Consider the following 21,526-nt stretch of genomic DNA (forward strand, 5'->3'; position numbering starts at 1 on the left):
TGCTTCAGATGTGTAACATCCCATTAATTTCATTTCCAACCAAGGTCAGTAATAGAAGTAATATCTACTTAAATCTAACGTTCAGGATAACCACATGCAATCATTGTTTGACAGAAAAGATACAGATGATCTCTTGAAGATACAGATTCTGTTAAACGAAGGCGTGTTACCACATAAAAGAAAGCAAACTGTTAAGATACATTCACACTATTCTATATGTGACTATCTGTTCACTTTACAGTGATTCATGAAGAACTTCTGCACTATCTACAGTCTATGTCCAGTTTCAATCCATGCGTGAGATTCAGAGAGTTGTTTGGATGTTTATTTTTAGGTAGAACTGTCACTATTTCTTTGCAACTTTCAAAAAAATAGCGTACCATCAAAGACTAACGTTTTCTTGCTATAAAAATGGTAGGATAGTAGGAGATAGATTATTATTTATCTGCCTTGTTGAATGTTCACATAAGTACCACCAGCGGAGGCATAAGATTTGGCAATATTTAAGACACAGCAGCTGCATCCTCTGGTAGTTGATGTATTAGTCCGGACCAAAACCACACACTGTTTTAGGTGAACGGAAAGGTTGCTGCACTGCTCTAAACCTAAAAGAGTATTCTCTATGTATTAAAATGTCATAATAATTATCAGCTTTCCCCCCTAAAAAAAAAGAAAACATACTAGCATACCTGAAGGGCTCTGCACCGTGCATACCTTTCTCTCATTTCCCCTCCCCAAATGCCAAGAGGTAAGCTTTGCAGCATGCTCTGAACAAATTATTTGGGTTATTTCAGATTAAAAAAGAATGAACTTCAAAGTCTAGAACCACTCAAAAACTATCAACAAAACAATAAAAACAGAAAATCAATGAAAAGCCCACTATCTTGTGAGCAGCTATCTCCCTAGTTACACCAAAAAGCCTATTAACATGGAAGTTCTTATAGTGTTCAAAATCTACATGATCATACACATAATTCAGCTAGGAGGAAAAGGCAATCTGTATGGGGGATATCCCTCGTTTAAAGGCAGCTAGGTTCTGTAAGTTTTAAAGATAGTTAAGAAAATAAATAAATGAAAAGTAATATACCTAAAAGTACATTTTCAAATGTGACAAAACTCTTAATATCAGTAGTATGTCCTGTTATTTGGCCGATTACTTCTGTTTGCTATTTTTTTGTTTTGGCTAGTAGATTTTTTTGCTTGGCCACTCAGAAAAAGCCCCTTCCCCCTTTAACAGTGCAGAAATAGAAGCTTAATGAGAAAGAACATTCTGTTTTCACCTCTCCAATTAGAATTTCACTCCACATTCTTGAGTGTCCACATAATAAAGACTTTTATTTATATAAAAGCAATGAGATGCAAAACAACTTTACAACTCCTACAAAAGTGAAGTATAAGCAAAAATATCAATTATGACTTGTACTCATAACTTTACAAAAGCATTTATCAGTTACACTGACTGCATAACTGCAGTTACAACAATCTCTTGCAAATACATGAAGCCTACTACATATTGTCATATTTTACTTTGCCATCAGCATAAATCCATGTGACTCATTACCTTTTTTTCTAAAGGTATCTTCTAAAGCAACACTAAAGTACAGATACCAACAGAAAAGACAAATATGTTAAAAATATCAATGTATTTCAAAATTATTAGAAAAACACATTATTTACCATGTTATTCCTTGGCTCCTACTGTTGTAACTGTATTGCTGTTTATAAACTGAAAAGTTTTTAAACCTTAATTCAAACAGTTGATTTACTGTATTGGATTGTACTGTATTGGCTGCATTTGCAGAATCCAAACTACTGCGCCATCTGCACCACAACTGCTTTCCAGGCTTTGTCTTTGTCAAAATCCTTTAAGGTATTATTGGAAACCTAAAAGCAAACAAATTTCAGACAAATGGAAACATTAAACAATGCTTTGGTTAAAAAACAAACTTCAAGCAAATAAATATCTGAGAGAAGCAAGGAGAATGTAAACATGAATAGTTACAGCCCCAGATATTAAAATATTCTATTGTAAACTGTATACTTTTGTATAGCATACATTTATGATATAAAATATAATAGTGTAAATTGTATAATACTTGAGACATTTGGGTCAAAGAAACTTGGCCAAATCCCTATTTCAAACATATTACTTAGGACATTTTTCCAAGATTTTTGCCAAAATATGACTGAAGGCCCTAGTACCTAAATCTCTAAACAAAAAGCCAGAAGTAGCCCCTTACAGTGCAACAGTGCAACTGCAACAAGATTTATCTACATACATACAAGCAAACTAAAGTCTTGCCTAAGAACACAGACTTCTGAGAAGCCAAAAGGACCTACAACTTCACCTGTAACATTATTCATGTGCTTAAATACTAAAATGTAAGCAAAATGTGTTGCCTTTCTGGACTTTTAGCTCCTTTTAGCATTTAACTCACACCCAATTTTTCAGTGATTCACAAACTAGGAATACTTACGTAAATAATCCCCAGAATAGATCTGTTTAGCCATGCCATGACCTATGCTCTAAAATGTGACTTGCAGCAGTGGAAGTGCTGCTGTGCTTCATCTTTTATGCATAATGTAACTCTGAGGACCAACGAAAATAAGCAACCTATGCCAAGTGCCCTCAGCAGCCTGAGGGGACATAAATCCACAGCTTCCACTTTCTACTACCAGCTGTATGACGACTTGACTGAATTTCAGTCCCTGTTCCCAATGCTTTCTATCCAGTGCTGTTTCAATGCAGATGCTCTTTCTAGAGCAGGGACTGAATCCAGTACACTCTCTTTCTAGTGCTGGGCCATGCAGTAAGCATCCAGCAAACGTGAGTTACTCTATCCTAAGTCTTTAAGGATACAGCGGTTCGTTCTGTACAGCAGAGGTGAGGAAAGCCGAAGGGCTACAGTTCTGTGCTAGGAGATGGATGTAGTTAACCTACGCAGGCTGAAGAACGCTCGGTTCCCTCAGTACCCAAAGTAGCACTCTAGCCCTGAATGACTATATGAAAAGTGGCAACAGTAATAGTGGCACCACCATGCTCTAAAAAAAGTTGTGCCAAATCTGTATCTGAAAGGATAGCTTTAACATGTAAGTGCAGGAGGGAAATGGAGGGAAATATCAATTCTGCTGTTTATCACCAACTTTGGTAGTGTAGTTAGGACATGGAGAGACCTGGGATTCCAGGCACCTTCCTCTGCACACTACTTCACACTGTACAGCACAGGTAGCCACTCACTCAGCTTGCCCATTGTTGTTCCTGTGCTCCAGGTTCTTAACTCTTCCCATTCGAAGTTTAGGGAACTTAAGACAACTAACTGAGCTTAGTAAACTCACTCCCCCACAGCAGGCCTTGAACAAGTACAACTATATCAAGTATTCTCATTCCATAGCCCAAAACTTTTGCTTGCATTGAAAGGGCTAAATCCATTCCTTTCATAATAGAAGGCTATCACATTATCAGAACATGGCCCATCACCTTTTCTATAACTTCATTCTGACATATAAATAGCTGTTACGGATCTGCATCCTGTGGAGTAGGACTCATTTTATCTTAGTACAATGACAAACCTCATCTGTAATTGGGAGCCCATACTACAAATAAGAACCAAAGGGGGCTTTAACTTTACAGCTGTTTTTCTCTTAGTAGGACTTGTCACAGATTTACAGATATTGTGTCTGTCATGCCCCAGTTATCATTTAACCAGCAAAATATTACCTCTTTATTACAAAATTCAGCGAGGCATTAACATCTTCACAGTTTTACAGAGCAGCTTTTAATTGTGATCTAAATTAAGTAATGCAAAACATTACAAAAAAAAAAAAAGAAAAATCTTTTTATATACAGATTTTGAAATTTTATAGTGGGTATAAATACATACCTCTGTTGTTCTATATTCCTGTTTTTTAACCTGTGATGTTGTCCATGATGAATCATGTAGTTTCATTTTTGTCTTGTAATTTATACACTGTATTACAGTTCCAATAGTAAGGCATGCCTGAATTAGCAGCATCAACATCAGAAGCAACAGGAGCACATCATAAGATTGCTGAAAATAGAGACATGAATATGTTAACTACTTGAATAAAATATTTTCTGCTATTCCCACCCCAATATTCTTCAGATTTGTATCTAGATTTCATTTTTGAACTCAAATTATAATTTACAGTTTATTTCAGCATGAAGCTTCAATTAAAATTTGAGTGCCTGAGTTTGCAATAGAAACTATTGATGATTTTTAACAAAATGTTAATTTTCTAAATGATCTTTTCCTCTAGAAATAGAACAGAATTGAGGAAACCATCCTCTAAAATATAGAGCCTCACTGCTGGTCCTGACCTGAGCAACGTTGCAGCTATGCCTGGGCCTGAGCAATGTCGCAGCTATGCCTGGGCCTGGCCCTGTGCCCTGCTGGCTCTGACCTTGGCCTGCTGACCTGAATCCCTGGCTGACCTTGGATCTGCCTCACTACTATGGACTTGCCTGGCAATGACTCAACTACTGGCTGAACCTGGTTACCATGGCCAGACCTGCTTTGGTTTTGTTGAGGGTTTTTTTGGGTACTGTAGGTCTGTACTCCTTGCCAATGAGGTCACTGTCCTCGTCTGCCTCGCTGTCACCTTCTGCTCCACTGTTCACCCTCCTTTCCAGAGCAGCCCACTCTTGCTGCATCCAGACACAAAGCAGCATAAGAATGTCAGAAATGCTCTGCAGGGTCACACCAACCACCTAGACAGTCCAGTCTTCTGTCTCCAACATGTGTGACAGGAGAAGCTACTTAAAGAGAACATGTAAGCCGTGGCCACTTCCTGAGGCCCAACAACACACTATGGTCTTCCAGTATCAGAACAGAATCACGTACTCAAAAGCTGGTTTTCCAGTCTCTCAGATCTCAGTTTAATAAACACTTTCCCTGTCTTCTTCTAAAATTACAAGACTGCTGAAGGACTAGTGGGTACTGAGAGTCGAGACCCTTACTGAGACTATTTTAATCCCTGTAAATGCTTCTTTGAACATCATCGCAAATTGATAAACACTTAAGACGGTAAAGCCCTAGAGCGCTCTTCAGCAATGCACTGGTAAGACTTCATATTGAAATGCTTTAAGATTTGCAAACTTTTTTTTCTTCTCTGCCCCAATCCAGGCTTTAAATGAATCCAGGTGTAAGTTGACAATCCTAACTATTGAAAGACATCCTAAGAAACAGAAAAACATATTCTTCAAGTAAATCTAGACTCTTTAATTTATATACTGCAAATTTATAAAAACCTCAAGGAGTCCAGCATACTATATATTATTCTCACAGATTCTTTAGAATAATATCCCAATTTTTTTAAGCTAGAATTCCAGGGTGGCAATAGATTTAACATACTTAAAATTGTATCATTAGTTAAGTAAGAGTTTTTAAATAATTTCTATAACATTTTATTCAATCTTTACAATGCAGTACCTTGTCTTCTTATACTTCCTAATTCATTCTTGTGTTGCTACTATAATAGATAGATGTTAATTTTTCAATTGCATAAAAATACATACTTTAACAGCAGGTGGGTAATTTTTAAAGATGTCAACAACTTGCATGATACTGAACGATAAGTATGCAGAAGCAGTGAACAACAACGGAGATGTAACACTGCTAATGGCAATCAGGACCTCAACCTAAAAAACAACATAAGAAGTGTTAAATAAGAATAAAACCAAGTTAACACTTTGGTTTGTCAGCTTCATCTCCTTGAAGAAAGCATAATGGAAGTGTGTAAAATTGTATAATATTACACATATGAGACAAATATTAAGAGCCATCCACACTGCAGTGAGATACAGAAGGAAGCTGTTTAGAATAGATTAAGTTTCCTAGCCAAAACACTGTTGTTTGTAATTCATTTACCATTTAGTATGGACAATGGGGTTTTTGATTGATTTTAAAAGTGCCTTTCATATCCATGTAGAGGAAGTGTACCCAATTTAGAAAGCCAGGACAGAAGTATCATTTATTCTTCAGTTTGTATGAAATAATGAGAATTAACAGCAGATACTGTAGATTTACAGCCTAAAAAAACTATGCAAATAAACTTGAGTGCTTTGAGGCAGACTTATTGCAATACAATAGCAGCCGAGTTTTCATTCAAATATCATCCCTACAGGATCAAATTCTGACTTCAGTTGTGGTCATGCATCATTACTGACTTAAATATGGTTGCCTGACTGTAACTTAGAACAGATGTTTTAAGCAGGCTTAACTACACATCTGGGACAGTCTAGGAATAAATGCACTCTACTGAATATTCTTAGTCCTCATTGCTAGTCATGCAGATGAGGAAGTTGTTTAAAATAGGTTCTAGGTCCAGTGCAGCCTGCACACCTAATTTTCTTCTTTCAGAAACCATAGCTCATAATGAAAGGAGAACAGAACAGAAAGGATCTCAGCTCAGGAGCGTGAAAGCAGTTTTGGGCATATAAAGTATGCTGTTTTCCTCTAGTAATATCCATTCCCAAGGAACCAGCACAAAAAAACCCCAGCAAACAGTCCTTTGAATTCTTTTCTAGAATTGGTGGAATTAAGTCTCTAAAGGACCTACTGGATTTCTTTTCAGGAGTATCAGGAATATCTCATGCTCCATATTTCTGTCACATTTTGTAGAAGTAACTAAAAACAAGTGAGCAAATATGAGTAGTGCCCACTATCACAGGCAGGCTTTCTTAGCATTATTCCACTCTAATGAGAAAAATCCAAGAATTTTATACACTTACCAGACATTTACTTGGGTATTCAGCAGCTACGTGACTTGCAATAGCACTTGGAAAGCACTAAAAAAAAGCATAATAAAATAAATATTTATCTACTTGAAAATTACAGTTGGGTGATTCCCACTAGTCACAGATCACATCCTAAATGTCCTGAAAAGGTAAAACTGTATAGACTTATTATGACAGTATTAGGAATCAATTAGTCAAATGGAAATAAAACTAATCTCCATTTAACTTGCATTTAATGAATATCATGTATTAAACCCACACATGCTGAAACTATCCTCAAAACTGGACACTTCTACATAAAAACCTAATGAACTCTACTGAAGTTTGTGAATTCTGAATGCTGAAAAACTTGTTGATGATCTTTTCCCCCTTCATGCTGAGGGATTTTCCAGACATAGGAGACATATATAAACCTAATGTTCACTGTCTTCTTTCTCAACTGGTTCAATTCACAGCAGGCAGGGTAGCACAGCATCCTTTATGAATCCACTGCTTTTAGGTACAGGCTGTTATTACTGACAAGGGTTACCAATCACAGTCTCAGGCTGACTGGCTAAAGGTGATGTTCTAAGGATTCTACCATACCAAAACTAAACTTTTTATTTTGCAGCCTGAAATATTCTAAAACCTAGGACTTGTTTGACAAAACACTTCAATTCTAATATCCTTGATTAATTACTCATTTCCATTTTACTGAACTGACTGAAAACATATCAGAACATTTTATAAGAACCAAAGTATTGTAAATCAAAATAGAACAAACATATTGCATAAATATATTAAGTATATTGAAGTGCTAATTTATTCGCTAAGCAGCAATTGCCAGTTAGTATTAGAGCCAAATACATATTCCAGTAGGGAGGAGAAAAATGAAAAAAAAACTTAAAAACCCCAAGACATTGCTTTAAAGAGTACTTTCATTTTGCACTACTTACAGCAACCAAGATCCAAAAGAATGTTACTGAAAGATATGGACCTGAGACTAGAACATCCATATTCAAAGCAATTATTCCACCAAATACTGATGAAATTCCAATAATCACCTCAATTACCTAAAACAAAGAAACCACACAAACAGTTCAGTTCACAGTATTTATCCTTAAGTCACTAAGTAGTCTCCTTCCTATTACGCATGGCAATTTATCTGGCAATATTCTAAAAAGAAACATTTTAAGATGTATGTCTCATTTCTGTCTTTATTCTTTCAGCTCTTACCTACACTGATCCCTTCCTGGCTTTAAAGAAGCTTAGCACTTAGAAAGAGGAAAGAACAAATTGATTTAATGAAAGAAAACAATGCTTTTCTTACTGAGTATGACTTCAGAATTCTAGTAGGAAAGCTGACATTGCTCAAAACGATGGTACTGTCGTATGCGGAATTCTAGAGAGGAATAAAAAATCATGATCAAAAAAATACACAAAGCAATACATGTCTTTCTAATACCCTGTACAAACTGTTGCAGATCCTAATGGTGGCATGCAATGCCTGGTGGCCCATCAGGGCTGACAGTGACACACCATGGTGTTTGCCAGTGTCAGACCACATCAATCACATTAAAAACCAATGAGGTAGTCCCAGATTAGATGCTATACAACCACAATTCAACAACGAAATATGGTCATTTTGTCTCCGCTCTCCACCTTCAAAATACATCATTTCTTCCTGAGCCTTCAGATTTTACTGATGCGGATAAACAGTAACTGAAGGAGAACAGTACACTACATGACTTTATCTAGCAAGCAATACTTCCACTGGAACACAAAATGGCACAGCATATTTGCTTCATTATCACCTAAAAGAAGTACTGTTGTAGGAAAATGAGGGTGGGATTTGAGCACTTGTGACTAAAGAAAATTTTATCAATAGCCCCCAGATGCTGAAGCCAATACTCATTGTCCAGATACCACCAAATTGGCATACATGATGAATACTTTCTCCACCTCAAGCTTCAGAAAGGCATTGCTTGCATACATACAAGTCACAGTATTCTAATGTTTCATACGTCATTTTGTCCTACAAAACAGAAATAAAACATTTGCCATGCCTGTTCATAAGATATTCAAACAATCCTGTGCTGCATAATTGCAACAGGTCATTTGGCATGTGCCCATTACACTCTTAAAGATAGGAGAGTCTATTACTGTTTAGTATGGTACTTTTATTTATTGTTCAAGTCTAGTTTTACTATATAATATGAAATTATATATTGGAGCCGCCAGTAACTTGTCAACGTATGAACAGAGGAAAAATGGAGTATTTTTAACACCAAAAAAAAAAAAAAAGTAATTTTTAATCCTTAAGGGTACCTACTTTCTTTCTCGTACAGCAGTCTTCAGTAGACCTAGCTGAAATGATCACAGTAGTTGCCATGAAGATTTCCAGCAGAATAAGTAGAATCAAGTTGAAATTTATCTGTCAGTAAAATTCCAGATATAAATGAGTTACATCTTCCATATTAAAAATAAAGGAGGGGGCGGGATCTAGCAGATCCAGCAGGCCATCTATTTTCTGTGACATTTAAACATATCTATTAATTAGATACCTTGTTAACTGTTTTCTTGGGTTTTGATTAATTTCTAGGACAACACTTAGCTGTCTACATAATACTCAGAATGTCTAACCTAAGAAAGAAACATTTATTTCATTTATGGGAATATTCTGCCTGAATATTTTATCAGTCTTCCAGAAGAGCACTTAATGACAAGGGGGTGATTGCTGGGCATGTCTGCATTTTGCAGGACCTTCCATGTGAAGCCTGAACACTGCAGCAAATCACGGAAGATTCACAGGAACAGAAAGAGGACAAACAAGAGCAAGCCTGACTAGCCCAGGGGCTAAGGCAAGCCACTGCAGGGGGAAAGGAGGACCACAGGCTCCCAAACCCTATGCTGCAATCCAAACGGTACAATACAATGTCTACTATTGAATGAAAACACAATCCAAAGAACTGGGCCAAGCGTCCCAGCTCTGTGCTCTACCTCATGCTAGTAGAGCACTGATGAACACCCTGTGGTTTCATAACTCCTGCAGGTCTAACAGAATACATTACTGTGCAAAACCACGGATGCTGCCATTCCTCCTGCCATTGCTCATCTTCAAGAGACAAACAGGTGAATGTAATACTTAACATTTCTCTTTGGTTCCTTATTATCTCATGAAAAGAGGTAGATACCTAGTCTGCATAGGCTGAATCATTTTCTAGAGACATGCAAGTTAGAGTGGATCTCCCTCTCTTGTCTTCAAAAGCACCATGCTTTTCCATTGGCAGTCCAAGAAAACATTTGGTGGTTAGGTCAGGCCATTGGGCAAAGTACTGAAAGTTTAGGGAGAACTGACTCCATTCAGATCCTATACAATTATAGCAAGCCATTGCTCAGTGACTTCAAACAGAATTGTATTGTTTCTTCATGTCAGACCTGCTTTACAGATGATCAAATCTCAATTTTTCTCTGATATGTATCTTGCAGCACATGTTTTTTGAAAAAGATCATAAGTGGCAAACTTGAGAGGCTTTTTTGGGTACTGAAATTCATCCTCAGGAAATCGTAATTGGAACTACATGCCTTGCAGTACACAGACTGTACAGTTGTAGTTGAGCCACAGACAGCAATAAATGTCATAGTGGTAAGCTTCTAGGGAAAGTGCTAGCATGAAGAATAGAGACGTTATTTGGCAAAAGAAGAGGTGTCAAACATGTGGCCTGCAAAACAATTCAAACCAGCCTGTAAATTCCCATGATTTGAACGTGTTTTGACACGTAGTGCTGGTACTGATGGGGGCTAGCAAGGCCACAGTATAAAATGCAGTGCCAAGTAGATGTACAAGTTTGAGTCCAGAAGCACTGTAACTACATTGATGGAATAGCTCATTTAGTGCTAGGTTTAAGAAGCAAGTAACAGAAATTGAAAAAATAACAGTAAATAAATCAGATTTTTTTAATTTAACTTTTACCTTCCAGTATGTTTTTTCTGATATAGCATGTGTCAGATAGAGCCTTCCACTCATAAAATTAGTTCAATACCCCTAGACTAAAGTAAAAATATCTCATCTCCAGTTTTGGAGTTTAGGTGGGTTTGGTTTTATTGTTTTAAAGAGAAATATAGCTAAAGCTAGAAGTACCTTTTTATATCATCAGTAACAATGGGACATTCAATGTTAGATTTCTAAGCACTAAAGAAAATTCTGTCTACAGCTACCACTGTATATAAAATCTATCACCAGATACAGAGAACTAAGTCAGCTGTGTCCCTAATCCTCTTCCATGACTAAGGAACATGCAAGCGCAACTGCGCAGAAAGTAGTAGATTAGTACAACTCTCATCTCATTTGCTCAGAACCTATACCAGGTATTAAAAACGTGCTTCACAGAAACTGTATAGAAGGGTTGAATTAATTTCAAGATTAAATAATTTAAAGTTCAATAGAGCTGCTTAAATGAATACTTTTAACACAGTTTAAAATATCCTACAGATGTTTCAAAACATCTACATAGGTCTGACAAATAACGACAGAGGACGTGAAGGAGACTGATGTCCTCTTGGACCAACGGCTGGAGCAAGGCAGGACAAGCCAGCACATACCTAATGGAGACACACACTTAAGGTTAGGCAACCACATCAATCACCTATACTCCATTATCTGTGTGCACCCATGTTGCCTATGCTTTCGCTACTGTCAGTGGAGACCTAGTCTATACAGACAAGAGAGGGAACCCCAAAAGCTACTGGGCCGACCAGTCACTAGAGGTGGGGTTCAATTATACTGGCTACTAGTGCCATTCGAAATACTCAAGCGCGTTGAACGTGCCTGCATGAATGGGATCTACGACACAAGACTGATGGGAGACTCTCAGCCATCCAGAGTAGAAGCAGCAGTCAGGCAGAGTATCTCACAGTACTTTAAAAATAAGACATATCTAAGTTCACACCCCAGAACCCTGCCTTAGCCATCTACGCTGAGGCAAACAAGATTGTATTGCAGGGTCCCAGTGACTGGATCATCTCAACCATAATGGAGGTATAGACACTCAACTCACAAGGAGGCAATAAATGTATGTACTCAATTTGGAGTTAATTTGAATCTTGTTAAAGATCTGAACGCTTTCAGTTGCAGTGGCCAGCATGCATAAGGTTCCACTCATTTTTGTCCATCAGGTTTCTTATTCTGAGAACTGGGAAGGAACAGAGCGGCAGCAGTGGCAGTTTGCGTCTTTTACGCATCGCATCCTTCATTTTGATAGTATACTAACTACAGAACTACATGCTACTGGAGTGGTGTCACATAGTCACAGTCTAGGACATGCCTTGTATCTTGCATTCCATTTATCTATCTAGACTAATTTTGTAGAGTTATCCATCAATGTGAGTAACACTCAAAGAATTACCCAGGTCCTTTATAAAGAGGGGGAGTTAAATTGCAATTGTCTTACTTGGATAAACTTATCCTTTTTATGAGTCTTATTGCTTTTAAACTACTGGCAGTGATTTCACATCAGACCTAGTATTATTTTCTTGTGCAGTTTTCCATAGGGAGGGAAAATAAATATGATGATGAACGAACAGTTAAAGAGATGATATTCTACGTTTTCTTTGTACCACATGGTACAAATGGAAAACAGCTGGCAGTGAGCTGCCAAACAGTGAGACTGTCTCACTGAAACAGTATCCTTCAAAAAGGAGAGAAAGCACCATGAATAAGTCTTAAGACAAAAAGGTTCAAAGAAGCTTCAGAGCCAGCTTTGCACACACAGTTATCCTGACTTATCTTTATTCAGTGATTGATGACATAGTAGGGACATGCAATAGGCAAGTGAAAAGAATTAAAACCACATAACCAAAGATGTCTTGTGGATATTATTGTAAATAACTAACATTTGGCAAAGAGAGAATTTGCCTTGTTATAAATTTACTGTTTGTCACTTACACTTTTCCAGTCTAATATAATATCTTTTTTCAAATGGTTTGATCTGCCTTGAAAACACAAAAGCTGTTACCATTTAATAACAGAAAATGCAAATTTTTATGCAATCTAAAAACTACTCACTTCAAAAGTATGCCACTAAAGTTAAGCTCTTAAATGCAGAGCCAGCTCAAAGCTTCTCAAGAACATAAGCAAAATTAATTTTGTCACACTGGGGCTCATGACAAAGTAACTATTTATTGTGGTGGCAAAATGAGTCCTTTGGGTCCACCTTTCCTGGGCAGACATAGCCCTCCACCATCCGGACATTGCTGTGATCTCGTCTGCCAGGGGAAGGGAATGCAAAGGGACGGGCAGTCTCCAGTAAGACTTCTCTGCTGTTTTCTCCTAGAATGCTTTGACTAGTTTCTAATATCTGAACTCTCTACCAAGAAAGGAAGGGAAAAGGGAAAAGGCAGTACCGCTGTGTCTGGTATATAATTCATTCAACCCCAACTGCCTAAGACTCTTGAGGGAGGAAATGCATGAGGGAAGTGCTACACTAGCAATAAGCTAGCAAAGGCTGTGCAAAGAATTGACTGGTGTAAACTGTCTTGAGATACACACAGAACCAAGGGAGCCATGCATTGTCCCATCAAACACAGGGCAAAACTGCCCACATCTAAAGCCAGTACTGCTTGAATTCAAGTGATCTGACTGTCCAGAGTGCTAAATCTCCACAGGTCTGACTGCAGATTGACACCATCTCTCTGAAAATCAGGCCAGCTGCACAGAAATGTGAAGCTAGACTTAGTTACCTAATTTAAAAAGCAGGTTTATAAGTATTGGCCTAATATACTGCACTTTCTAAGGGGAAGTAAACACAATTAATTTAAAAGTTCAACATCTGTGAAGTCTGCAGCTAACAAGATGCTATTAAAATAGCATAGATAACTCCAGACCAAACACTAGCCTCTGCATTGTTTTTCTATTATAAAAGTCTTTTGCTACCCACACTAATTCAGATCTGCTATATTATTATAGGGAGCCATTATCACTGCTGAGCTCTTAGGATTGCAACACCTGATATGAAGTGGGAGAACAACTGAACAACAGCACGAGAGCAGTCATTAACCTTTACACGAAATCTATGACATAGTTGTATTGAGTACTGCTGTTCTGCGATGGTCGATTATGAATATTCATCAATGATAATGATAATACCTATCACTATGTTATTTACTCATACATGTAATACTCTTAGGTAGCATAGATGTCTCAGAACATTTTACCACAGCAAAAAATCCCAAAACCACCGTGTAGTTCTACTGTTTGGCTCAGACTACCAAAAGACAGATGGCATTCCTCAGAGGGTCTGTATTGGGATGAGTGGTGTTCCTCAGGTGTTGGTATTGGGACCAGCACTGTTTAACACCTTTGTCTGCCACATGGACAGTGGGATCGAGTGCACTCTCAGAAAGTTTGCTAATAACGCTGGGCTGTGTGGTGTGGTCTACATGCTGGAGGGAGGGAATGCTATCCAGAGAGACCTTGACAGGCTTGAGAGGTGGGCCCATGTGAATCTTATGAAGTTCAACAAGACCAAGTGCAAGGTCCCAGACATGCGTTGGCTCAAGCACAACTACAGGCTGGGCAGACTGGATTGAGGGCAGACTTGAAAAGAAGAACTTGGGGGTGTTGGTGGACAAGAAGCTCAACATGATCCGGCAGTGTGTGCCTGCAGCCCAGAAAGCCAACTGTGTCCTGGGCTGCATCAAAAGAGGCGTGCCCAGCAGGTCGAGGGAGGTGATTCTGCCCCTCTACTCCACTCTTGCAAGACCCCGCCTGGAGTACTGCGTCCAGCTCTGGGTCCCTCAACATAAGAAGGACATGGAGCTGTTGGAGAGAGTCCAGAGGAGGACACAAAGATGATCAGATGGCTGGAGCACCTCTCCTATGAGGACAGGCTGAGAGAGTTGGGGTTGTTCAGCCTGGAGAAGTCTCCAAGGGAGACCTTACAGCAGCCTTCCAATACCTAAAGGGGGCCTACAGGAAAGCTAGAGAGGGACTGTTTCCAAGGGCAAGTAGTGACGGGACAAGGGGTAATGGCTTTAAACTAAAAGAGCGTAGATTTAGACTAGAGGTAAGGAAGAAATTCTTCAGTGTGAGAGTGGTGAGGCACTGTGGATGCCCCATCCCTGGAAGTGTTCAAGGCCAGGCTGGATGGGGCTTTGGGCAACCTGGTCTAGTGGAGGGTGTCCCTGCCCATGGCAGGGGGGTTGGATTAGATGATCTTTAAGGTCCCTTCCAAACCAAACCATTCTAGGATTCTATGTCTTAAAGGGTTGTGACTCAAAATCAGTGAACTTTTCCCAGCATGAAATACGTGTGCTTCAAATGACATAACTGCTGCATTCTCTTTGTTGATGATGTATAAGAAAAATGTTCATCAAAAGTTTCTTTCCTGGTGACCTCACAAGCAATACTATCCATTAAAGACCCCAGAAAGTATTATACTCAATCCGATGATGAAATGTCCTATAAGTAGTACTGTTTGGTACACCTTCTCATTTCAGTACAATTCAACCCTAAAAATTTGCTAACATACAGATGAGCTACTAATTAATTTTCAATTTTCTCTTCTGACCCTACTCTTTCCAAAAAAAAAACCAAAAAAAAACCCCCCAAAAAACCAATAAACCAAAAACATGGCACCCCACAAAACACCAAAGCTTGCTACAGTCAACAGAAAAATAGTCAGTTGATCAAACTGGACCACATTTGAAGATCTAATTCATGGTTTTAAACTTTAAATACAAAAAGACAGGAAAGTAATTTCCACATTAATCTCCTCCAAGTTAGCTGTACTGTGCATCTTTTAGCCACACAAATTTTGATCTCCGATGTAAATTTTCCAATCTTGTCTTACTCAGAAAAGTAAAGTTACTGCTAGATCATCTCTCCTCACACACTAAGCAGGAATACTGGGGGATAGACAACAATGTAATTACATGTGATCTCCACCCACCTCACCCCTCCCTTTTTTTTTTTTTACAAAGATAAACGTAGTATTAATTAGTAATTGTTTTAGTAACTTACATTTATAGCTGATGGATTGAGTACAAGTTTGCATCCAAACCAAATTAAACACGTTGTTGTAACAGCAAATGTAGAGACAAACAGAATCTGAAAATTGGGTATCTGGAAAAGAGTTTCAGAATGGGTTTCTCTCTCATTTTAACCAAAGGGGAAAAAAAATAAGGATATAATTGCCAATAAAAATCTTATACTTACCACATTAATCTTATTCCTTGCTATAGCAAAGCTCACAACTGCTGAAGGAATACACTGGGAAAATTAAAAGAGAAGACTAGTGGGATATTCTGCACAAAGAATTATATATATATTTCCATACATGTATTTTATTTGAACTCATATTTCAGTTAACTTAGCAAACAGAAGATCAGAAACTCTGAGGAAAGTCTGTCACTTTTGTCTGAGATCATTAATTACAATCAGTATCTGAGGATTACAAGATGTTTAAATATGCCTTCCATATCCCTCACTTTCAACTAGCTACCCAGCACAACGTGATGAGTAAAGGAAAGAAAACAAGTCTTTCATGAAGCTTTTCATGCCTTTGTTAGTTTAAATTAACTCTAGAAGGCCTGAGATCCTTGAGCGGGAAAAGAAGAACACTGCTACTCCCTAACTGGGCCTCCACATTCTTTTAAACAAAGTCATGGTTGCGTAAGCTAAAATTTGGCCAGTCTCAACACAGTTCTGAGGAACTTTGTAGAAACTGATCTGTTGAGTCAAATTACACTTTAAGAACTGTGCCTGGGATCTCTGCTACATTCACTAGGAACTGTGCTTCTATACTTAAGGGCTAAATGGAAAAATCATTCATAAGTGAAGTTTCATAATGTAATTTCTCTACCCCTTAGCTGTTCCCCACCACAATAGATATGATACCATTACAGATTCAACTCCATTTTACACAAATACGTAATGTTACAACTTACTAATAAGCCAAATAAAAATATACTCAACTAAAATTAAAAATATTTCCATGTTAAATAAAGAATCATGTAACAACTGCATTTCTTCACTAATTATCTTTTCACACATCTGAGCACTGATGGCTTAACAATGGAACCACTATAACTAGATTAATATTGACATTTAAAATTCTTGGCAGGACTTCCTTAACAGCTAAATTACCTGTATTTAACATAATTAAAACATCCTTTTATGTGCTGGATACCCTAGAATCTCATGACACTACATGAGTCATGACACTATATGACTATGTTTAGGCAACTGAATCCTACTACTAGTCCAGATGGTCAAAAAAGTCTAAAGAACAATTCAGCTTATGCTAAACTAGACACTCAGTTGGCTACACAGCTCTCTAGGCTCTTCCAACTCCTCTGTAGTAGGAGCCGTAACACCTTGCTCATATACAGACACTCAAATGTACACCTCTTCACCCACCTCAAGCCATTCAAACCCACGTGATAAACTTCTGCATCTACCAGATCTTTGGAAATTCTGAATACAAAGTTCAGGGAGACACGATTTGGGGCAGAAAAAGAGACATCTCAGTAACTAACACTAATGTTGCAGAGAATAACACATCAGTGAAGATACTAACTTCAAAAACTGCTTCAACTACATTTTAACACCTCTAGCACAAACATAAGCAACAACTCATTCACAGAGCAAGTCCTGGCACTTGTTTAAAGTAAAGTATTAGTCTTGTACCTAACTTAAAACAAATCTGCAAGTCAAGTTGCAAAAATAACAATGACAGAACAGAATCCTGCCATGAACAATGCAAGTGCATCAGACTCATCTTATGCACAAAGATCTAAAGTGTAGATTATGCATATATAATACAGTAAAACAAATGTAAGTCCCTAAAAATATAGTAAAAATTACTGGACTTTGGAAAATGTGAGAGATCTTTAATGCATATTCACTAAAAAAAAATACTCAAATCTGCTTCAGTACTTGGATATTATGGCAAACTACACTGAAAAAGTAATACTTTGAAATACAATCTGAAATACATTCTGATAGCATTTAGCCAAGAAATTCCCCAAATACTTAACAATGCAAATTTTCCTAAAATCAAGCACAGAAAAAAATCTTCATGCAGATAACTGCATGCCAGTGGTGAGCTGGTTAACAAAAACCAGTAGCACAAACGGTATGACAACTTACTCCCTTAACCACAGGATAAAAATCCATTTAATTAACTGTTAAACAGAATTAAATCTTCCATGAAGAAAGTTAGTAGTGAAAAGACAGAATAAACAGACAATAAATCCACAAAAATTATTTGCTAGAGATTTTGCTGTCAAACAGCCACAGCAAATAATTAAGAATGCTTACTGAACCTGCTGCACAACGTAAATAATCCATTTCAGATGGAAAGATATTTCCCAGATATAGTGAAAAGCCAGAAGTAATAAGGAGGCAAGTCTGCAAAGCAACAAATAAGATAAATTAATAGAATAAAACTATTTCTAAAAAAGCAACTAGTCAGAAATCAGTAATTCCTTTCAAATTAAGCTACTGATGAACATTTAATAATGCAGTCTGTGTGTGACTAATTTTGAAGCAAAATATCAAAACATGCTGAGTTCTGAAGAGGATGTTTTGCTGGTTACGAACACTTAATACTGAACAAAATAATCACGTTTTAATCAAGCATTGTGCCCTGACTTGGCAAATACGTAATAAAATGCTCAAAAGGTAATTGCAGTGTTCAGTGGTAAAAGTGTTTCAGAAATCTCAACTAAGCCTCTACTTTGCATTCCCTGCTTGGCTTCACCAACATTCATTATGCATATGGACAGTTGGGCAATTACCAACCAGAACACTAACAAGAGTAAGATTAGGATACACTGATGAAGATTCTTCCACCTATATTCCAGCCTTCTTCCAAACTCTCTTCCTGCTTTGGTCCAGTGGCATACCCATAAACATTCAACTTCTCCTGCTCCCTTGCTAACTATTATGTTTATTTCACAATTACCAGAATTACACTCTCAGCAATCAGTGTATTCTGCTAACATTTTTTTCTTTTTGCTTGTCATTTCTCTGAGTAGGCATTTCCTTGAAGGGGCTGGGGATGAAGAGTGACAGAATGGCTCTTTTGTTTTATTTGGATATTTTTTTCATGTTACAAAATTATGAGGGTCTTTAAAAAGTCCTTGTCAAAAAATGACAGAAAATAAGCATGGTGTACATATGTGTGTGTGTGTATAAGCACGCACAGAGAATCCTAGCAGACTGGAAGAACTGTATTTATAGAACACAACTTGAAACTGTGCTTGAAGCATATTAAATGGCTCCTGCATAAGAACAGCCCATACTAGCATCCACTTTGATGTCACTCTATGGTTTGCAACTGCTCCCTGAAGTAGTCATTTCTGTTCACTATGACTTCTGCTGCTCAGCATACAGACCTTCCTTTCTGCACACTGTCTTTCAGAAGCGATTAACGACTATAATACTTGGGAGAAAAATCTAATTGGAATTTACTGGATTAGTTTATTAATAAAATTGCATTTTTGTTTATCCATAAAATTCATGCTTCTTGGTAATACGACTTCAGCAAATGATCATTAAACATTAGTATGTCCAATCAGTCACAACTCAGTGAAAAGGAAAAATCTAATTAAAGACTGTTGTCCTTTTTGACAATTAAGTTTGAGAAAATTTAACGCAAAGAAAGTCAGCCCTTCTTTTGCTCTCTTTTTATGTAACAGTACATCTGAAAGGAAATCCAAGTTTTGCAGATTGTCAGAACAGAAAAAAAAAGTTCAGCAGTTTCCATGAAAATAAGGCAATACTGTTATTCACTGCGTAAAAATAAGTAATTACTGTATTAAAAGTGAAACATTTTTAGCTCTTAATAAAAATTACTCTTCAAAACACACAAGTTGACAGAAAAAAAGATCAAATACTAATTGCTATAATGAATTTTAATCAACTTGGCTCAGAACATAAGCAGCATATGATATACACGCAACATCAGTGTCCTATGATTCTAGTAGTGATACAAAAATTCAAATCACTGCAACATTCATGTAAGAAACAGAAGTATATACCTCACTACATGAAGATTCTACCAAATAACTACATGACTATTGAACCCTGAAAGATGAATGTGGCATTTAAGTACCATATATATTTTTAATGCCAAAATGCTATTGTGGCAAGTACTGTTAACAGTTAAAAATATGTTAAAAGAATGCATATGATCAGGATACTTTACATCCTTTACCAAAAGGCACTGCTTATACATATCGGTTGATATTTACCACTACTGCACTTACTCTCTGTTTATGCTATATGATTAATATGAAAGATAAAAATCAGACTTCATATAGCATCTTTGATTAGTGTAGAATTATTCTAAGAATACCATTAATCACTTAAGTGTTACATTCCAAACTTCCTACAAATACTTATATTCAGTACTACCAGTGATGAAATTGTGAGTCCCTAAATGATGTGAAACAGAACAGATTACTAGGCACTGAGACCTCACCTACATTTTTAAATTCTGTATCATTTCAAATACTTACTCCCATCAGCAAAGAAAAGATCCATGTTCTGTAACTAAAGCAAGGATGCAGCCTCTTTGATAGCTGAAGATCACTGGATTTGATGTCTGGTATAAAATTTCCATTCTCTTGTTTTCCCCGCTCCAAAGTTGGCATCCTGTCATAGCTAAATTCTTCTCTGTAACCTTCTTCCCTGGTCATAACACTTCACAAAGGCAATTAAATAATGGCAATGCAAATGATGAAGAAAGATGAAAAATATAATTTAGTTCTTTCACATACTCATATCAGTGCTCAACTAGGGTTTTGCCTATTTAAGGTAAAATAAATAAAAGCAATATTTAGTAATGAGCTGTATTTGCATTTCAAAATATGTAAGCATTCTAACTACTTGCATACAATAAGTAAATTACATCCTATAGCCACAGTTCATAATAATACAGTATAAATACCAACAAAATGAGAGAGTGTGTATCTACGATACCTCAATAGACTTTTATTTCAAGATCTAAGAACCATTTCTGGAGGTGTTTAGTTCAAGGGTAACTCTATAACCAAAGCTTTTTTCTGTTTTTTAACTCTAGGACAGAAAAGATATTTAAATATGTTTAGATATTAACTTCCACTTGATTTTAACACTTCTTATCAGGTATCTAAAGTGACAGACTTTACTATGAGTCCAATGAACTCATATACTCACATTAACTCAGCTACAGCAAACTTTTTCTAATTTACCCAGTATCAACCATTTCTCTTGTTCACTTAGCCCTTTTCTGTTCATCTCACTACTTGCCAATCTGTTCAAATACCTTGAGAAGTATCTTATATTAGAGTTAAGTTACTGCAGATTTTTCAACAGTTAAAAACCTTCATGCTTACCTTCAACTGAAAAGTTAACTGTCAGTTTAAAACAGTCTTGTGAACACAGCTGCCTGTACACTTTGTGATATTCTCACCGTTCAGTGAGTCATGCTGTCTTTGAAAAGTTCTCCCTTACACTTTGGCTTTCAACAACATCTATTCAGATAGGGAACAAAAGCACAGCAAAAATCTCAGTTAAGCCAGGGAACAGGAAAATGCCTCCTGAATTTTAATTAACAGAACACACTAGAAAATCACTGTACTACATTCTCATAGGGCTGCTTCCAAATCCGACCAACAAATTTCAAAAGTTTCAAGTCTCTTTTTAATTTGAGTACTATCCCTTACTTAGCATCTTAAATAAAACCTTCCTCATAGTTTACCACTTTTAGTTATTATAATAGCCAGTGATAACAATATTCAACA

The 21,526-nt window shown here is 37.1% G+C and overlaps 1 protein-coding gene across 2 annotated transcripts; it reads right to left on the reverse strand.

Annotated features, from left to right (window-relative positions):
* Window positions 1-1,311: 1,311 nt before the first annotated feature.
* On the reverse strand, window positions 1,312-21,249 carry MLC1 (modulator of VRAC current 1). 2 transcript variants are annotated; one of them, XM_010302868.2, is made up of 12 exons: window positions 21,119-21,249; window positions 20,261-20,444; window positions 18,057-18,146; window positions 15,951-16,004; window positions 15,756-15,857; window positions 9,069-9,170; window positions 8,067-8,138; window positions 7,693-7,809; window positions 6,752-6,808; window positions 5,537-5,659; window positions 3,882-4,049; window positions 1,312-1,884 (listed from the first exon to the last, which is right to left on the reverse strand). In XM_010302868.2, exons 2-12 carry the CDS (start codon window positions 20,438-20,440, stop codon window positions 1,810-1,812), a joined length of 1,140 nt encoding a protein of 379 aa, XP_010301170.1. In that variant the 5' UTR covers window positions 20,441-20,444; window positions 21,119-21,249; the 3' UTR covers window positions 1,312-1,809. The 2 variants fall into 2 exon arrangements, with proteins under 2 accessions (XP_010301170.1, XP_075598956.1); XM_075742841.1 differs by lacking the exon at window positions 21,119-21,249 and adding an exon at window positions 20,940-21,057.
* Window positions 21,250-21,526: the final 277 nt, after the last annotated feature.

This window comes from Balearica regulorum, chromosome 1 (assembly GCF_011004875.1).
Source record: "Balearica regulorum gibbericeps isolate bBalReg1 chromosome 1, bBalReg1.pri, whole genome shotgun sequence".
Classification (NCBI taxonomy): Eukaryota; Metazoa; Chordata; class Aves; order Gruiformes; family Gruidae; genus Balearica; species Balearica regulorum.